The sequence below is a fragment of the Suricata suricatta genome, chromosome 13, assembly GCF_006229205.1.
Source record: "Suricata suricatta isolate VVHF042 chromosome 13, meerkat_22Aug2017_6uvM2_HiC, whole genome shotgun sequence".
NCBI classification, from domain to species: Eukaryota; Metazoa; Chordata; class Mammalia; order Carnivora; family Herpestidae; genus Suricata; species Suricata suricatta.
Window position 1 is genome coordinate 1,874,211 of NC_043712.1, and position 5,469 is coordinate 1,879,679.

The window sequence follows — 5,469 nt, forward strand, 5'->3', positions numbered from 1 at the left end:
ACAGTCATTTTTACCGTCGAGTCTCGTGAGAATCAGGGCTTAGAGGTAGTGCTTTCCAGCTGGTGGTAAAGACAAGACCAGTCCTCGGCCACAACGGGAGGAGCGCTCCCAGACCCCCCTCCAGGGGCAGCCCTGCCTGCTCTTCTGGCAGACGCCCTGGGTCCCCGCACCTGCCGCCACGGGGAGGCCAGGAGCCACCGCACCTGCCCGCGGACAGAAGAGGTCAGGTTCAGGGTGGTCCACGCCGAGCTGGCCCTGACCGAGCCTGGCGCCCAGGGGCTGGTCAGGCCGGGGCACTGCCTGGCTGCTTATGTGTGTAGAGGGAACAGGAGAGTCACCGAGAAAGGGGGCTCCGTGGACCCGGGAAAGAGCAGGGGCCTCAGGACCTCTCAGGTCTCCAACCAGGGCGACTCCTCCCACACAGCACAACCCCCCAAGTCCGCCTTCGGGGTGCACCTGGAGTTGGACCATGTTCTGTCACCTCTCACAGCCCCCAAGTCCGCCCCCCCCCCCAGGACCAGGTCACCAGCAGCACATGCCCCTTTGTCCAATTTCCACCCTCATGGCCGGAGTCGCTTCTCAATCTCACAGCTGGAAGGAACCTGTGGACACCCGAGCCAGGCCTGTCACTGCTCAGACCTTCCCGTGGCTTCCCGATGTCCTCACTTAGACCCACGGGACCCTCCTATCTGTCCCCACCTTCCCCCCTCACCCCCGCGCTGGCACAGTCTCAGGGCCCATCCTGCCAAGTGACACACAGGTGAAGACACCCACGTGCCCGAGAGCCATCTGAACAGTCACCCTGGGAGACGTAGGGCTGTGGCCAGTGCTCCAGAACAGAGAGGGGACAAAAGGGAGGAGGGTGTGTGCATGGCTGGCTCAGGCAGAGGAGCGTGCAGCTCTTGATCTAGGGGTCGTGAGTTCAAGCCCCACCTTGGGTGGAGAGACCACTCAGAAAAAGTAGTAATTTAAAAAGGGGCTCCTGGGTGGCTCAGTTGGTTAACCGTCTGACTCTTGGGTTTCAGTTCAGGTTGTGATCTCACTGTTTGTGGGTTCGAGCCCCGTGTGGGGCTCTCTATGTGCTCAGAGCACAGAGCCGCTTTGAGATTCTGTGCCCCTCTGTCCCCTCCCCTGCTCGCACCCTCTCTCTCAAAGTGAATCAACCTAACGATAACAAGCACGGAGGAAGGGAGGCGGGTGCTGCCTCTCCTGCGCTCGCGGCCAGGGACCCACCCTGCCTGAGGTCCTCCGGCCGTATCCCGCTGACCGCCGTCCTGTAGTCCGTCACCCGCTGGCTGGGCTTGATGCACTTGTCATAAACGCACTTCCCGTACTGGTTCACGATGGACACGCGGGCGGCGACGCTCTCTTCCCCCTCGGGGCCCACGCCCACCATCTCACAGTCCATGGCTAGGGCTCTCGTCAGCCTGAAGGGCGCCAGAGGTCCCGCCGACTCAACACCGCGGCCCCTAGGGCTCTCGGCCGCCCACCCCCGCCCAGAGACCAGCTCGGCGCTCAGGGCCCCTCGTAGGACGAGGCGGCACCTGCCCGACTCCACTAGGGGCACAGGGGAGCTCCTGCCCGAACCCCCCGCCCTGCCCGGCCCTGCGTACCCGCCGAAGGCCCGCTCCTTCACCAGCGCCATGCGGCTCCCGCTCTGTCGCAGCTGCCTCCGGGCCACGCGGGCCGCCTCCGGGCCCAGGGCGGCCTCCATGTCCGCTGGGTCGACACCATCAAACCAGAAGTCCTCCCTGGAGGGCAGAGGGAGCCGGCCGTTTAGGAGACCCTCACAAACGCACCGACTGTAAAATGGAAGCGCAGCCGCCGCCCAGCCCTGGCGGCCCCTGGCGTCTTCGCACCAAGCCCTCACAGGCCGATGCCCGCGCCAGGGCGGACGCGCCTGCCTGGTGAGCTGCCTTCTGGGAGCAGCCGAATGTCACCTGCTCAGCAGCCGCTTCCCGACCCCACCGGGCCGACTCGCTCCTCGGCTACGGGCTCCCACAGGGTCCGTCCTCACCAGGTCTGCCCTGCCCATACCCACAGAACCACCGGCCCGGCTTCGGTCTGGCCGCCTCTCCCGCCTGACCGTCAGCCTCGGGGCGAGGGCCCTGCGGGGACTGCATGGTCACCCGGCACAGTGACGCGTGGCCGGCGCTCAAACCGCTCTCTCCTCGGAACCTTCTGGAACCGTGTCCTCAATGCCCAGGTGACTCACCACCAGCCTGACTTAAACACACCGCCTCCAGTCGAGCCATTTAGAGGCAGCCGCTGGCCCCGCCCCTCCCCGTAGGAGTGACGCCCACACTGTTTGCTGAGCCACCAGCAGGTGCTGGGCAGCACTTCCCATGTCACAAGCCCCCTTCCCCCCAACCCCCCAGGTGACCCCACTGACGCTCAGGGGACGGCAGGAACCTGCATCAAGGCACTCGACCTGCAAGACGCAGGAGTCGGTCCCAAACTTGGGTCTGGCATCTGTTCGCCCCACAGATCCTCACGGGGGGCCTCGGCCTCGCTGTGCTCCAGGCCCCGGAGTCACACCACTTACCAAGCAGGCCCTGCCCTCACCACGCCTCCTTCCTGGGGGAAACTAGTAAGCGAGGAGCCAGCACCGGGAGGGGGTGATGGAGAGACCGCGGGACCCCCCCAGGCAGGTTCCCAGAGAAGAGCTGGCAGAGGCTCGGGGTGGCGGAGACCAGAGCCTCCCGATCTACTGGTACTCACTCGGTGGGCGGGGCCGGAGCCAAGGCCGCAGTCACCCCCTCCGCTTTTGGCTTCTTGCGCTTGATGCCTCCTCCTCTTGGAGAAATGTCAACATTCGCCCTTTTCTTGGCTCGCTGCCCATCGGGCTCCGCCCCGCTGCCCTCTGTGGGAGGAGGCGATCCGGAGGGACCAGAGCCCCCCGCAGCCACCGTTTCTGGTCGCATCTCACTCCTCTCTGCTTTATCTGGGATGGCTTTTCTGTTCCGGTGGAGAATTCTGGGCTGCTTTTTGGAATCCGTCTGAGAGATAACAAGAGGCTCTTTCGGGGCCTGTGTCGTTTGTTTCAGGAGCTAATAGGACCCAAGATAAAACACACGACAGTTTTTAATTTGGAAACCACGCACAAGAGTGTGTGCACACCTCACGTGTGTGCACATCCACAAGCCAGTCACGCCTACATACACCTCCCACCGGATCAGTGAGATCCACTGACAGTTTGGGAAAAGCCCGTTCTCATTCCCACCGATTCCCTGGGGGAAGATGGTCTCCTCTGCTCATCTCATTACAGGCACGAGCTGATCCTGCTGCCCTGCTCCTACAACGTTGTAAGCTCCTGTCCAACATCTTCAGTGCCTACCGCTGGACGCCTGGACAGAGGCCACTGCGCTCGGCCGGAGGGATGGCGGGCAAGCTGTTCTCGCATTTACTTCGGGCTCCCGTTAGAGCTCACGGTCCCCAGACCAGGCCAAGGAGCTGCTGCCCGGGAACGTCCTCCTTTACAAATCCCTCTGTGTGCCGCGAGGGCCCCAGGAAGAGAGAGGGCTGTGTGTGCAACGGAAGAGTTCCAGTCACGCCCTCGGCGGCGCAGAGCTGCAGGAGCCTCACTTCTGCGCTCGAGAAGGGCTGTCGCAGTGCTTCCCCTGGTGCTCCGGCCCCCCGCGCGGCTGCTCTCCACTGCAGTCAAGACCCTGGGGCGCGGTTTCTACTTCCTGGTTCCTGCCGCCCTTAACCACAGGAGGACTTCCTTTCTCCTACGACGGACGGAAAACGCAAGGTTTCCCCCTAACAAACCTCCTCTCCACTCACTCGACTTTACGTCCTTGAGAGAAAGAGGAGGAGGGAGAGCCACAGCCCGAGACACCGTCCAGAACCCCGGGTTGCCTGGGGGAGCCCCGCCGTCCTGCCCGTCCGGACAGGCAGTCAGATCTCCCGACCCGAGGCCCTCACGGCGCTAAGAGGCTCACAGCTCTTCTGTCGCTCTTCAAATTGTGGAAGGCTCTGAAGATCAGAACACAAACTCCCCCTCGAAAGTGTGAATCTGCACCCTGATCTGCCGTGATTTTACTAGCTCTGTGACACTGGGCCAAATTCCTCAAGCTCCGTGCCTCAGTTTCCTCACTGGAACACAGCGATGACAACAGCAGCTTTCCTTCAAGGAAGGTGTAGAGAATTGATGACTGAACTACACGGAACAGCACTGGGCACAAAGGAACCTCCATGTGGGGGGCCTGGGTAGCTCAGTGGTTAAGTGACCCACTCTTGGTTTCAGCTCAGGTCGGGATCCAAGGGTTATAGGATTGAGCCCTGCATCAAGCCTGCTTGGGATTTTCTCTCTCTCTCTCTCTGACGCTCCCCTACTCATATGAGCTCATGCTCTGTCTCAAAAATACACAAGCATAAAAGGAACCTCCAGGAAGGGACCGGCCACCTGTGCGGAGAAAGGCAGTAGGGCACCACGTGGGGTTCAGAGCAGCAGCTCTCGGTGTGGGACACCGGTTCTGCCCCGGTAATTTCTCTAACCCTTCTGGCCCGTTCCTCCTCTATAACAGATGTCAAAGGCGTTGGCCCCGCAGCGTTGTTGTGGGGGTTAAATAACAACTCGCGTGTAGACTACGCGGCAGGGTCCGTACATTTGAAGAGCTCAGGACCCCCGGGGCAGCTGCCATCAATGTTGCTCACTCACCAGTAACCCCAGTTCTACCACGTGCCCGCGGGCTCGCTGGCCACCTCCAGAGGCCAATCCTCCCGCGGAAGATTCTTTGGTTCTTTTGCTCCAATGCGCCTGCCCAGTGGCCCCACGCGTCTCCCTCCCGCCTCCGGCCGCGGGGCCCTTAAGCCCCACCTGCCGCAGAGCCCTCCAGTTCTGGGAGAAGTCCTCCGGCGCCTTCGGAGGTCGCACCACGGCGACGCTGCCCGCTGTCTTGCTTGCATGTCGCCCTCTGCTCTTCCAGAATCTCCTCTTCCTGCTTTTCTTCCGAGCTGGCTTCTTGCCAGGCCCCGGCCCAGCCAGGGGGTCGCCTGGGGCGCACCCGGGAGTCAGCGCCTTGGCCATCCCGCCCCGGCCGGGGTCCCTCGGGCCCGGAGCCGGGCTCTGCCCGGCGAGCGCAGGCCCGGGCCAGCCTCCAACTGCCCGGCTCGAAAGATACCAGCCTCCTGGACCCCGGAAGCGACTCCGCGCGCGTCCCGGCACGTGCGTCCCGGCCTCCGGAAGTGCCCTTCTCTCCGGGCCGGCTGGAAACCGGGCCTCCGCGCCTGGTTCCGCACGGCCGGGAGCAGGACGGGGTTTTTCTCCGGCCTGGGAGGAGCGCCGCCACCCCAGCGAGCGGTGTCCGGGGCCCGGGACTTAGGCTAGGCTTGGGGTAGGTCCAGGGCCTCCCCGAGAGCCGGGAGGGGGACGAGAGACGCGTGCGCCGGAAAGGAACTGGGGGGCCGCTGGCGGTGTGGCGCTGTCGCGGCGCAGGCGGCCGCGAGGGGGCGCTGGGCGGACGG

General features: G+C 63.7%; 1 protein-coding gene across 1 annotated transcript in view; it reads right to left on the reverse strand.

Annotated features, from left to right (window-relative positions):
• Nucleotides 1-5,185, reverse strand: part of REXO4 (REX4 homolog, 3'-5' exonuclease) — an 8,590-nt gene extending 3,405 nt beyond the window's left edge. The window contains exons 1-5 of the mRNA XM_029921020.1: nt 4,823-5,185; nt 2,722-3,050; nt 1,614-1,751; nt 1,234-1,427; nt 137-203 (exon numbers count right to left, since the gene is read on the reverse strand). Coding sequence (XP_029776880.1) covers nt 137-203; nt 1,234-1,427; nt 1,614-1,751; nt 2,722-3,050; nt 4,823-5,032 — 938 coding nt within the window. The 5' untranslated portion in view covers nt 5,033-5,185. The remainder of the gene's footprint in view (nt 1-136; nt 204-1,233; nt 1,428-1,613; nt 1,752-2,721; nt 3,051-4,822) is intronic.
• Nucleotides 5,186-5,469: the final 284 nt, after the last annotated feature.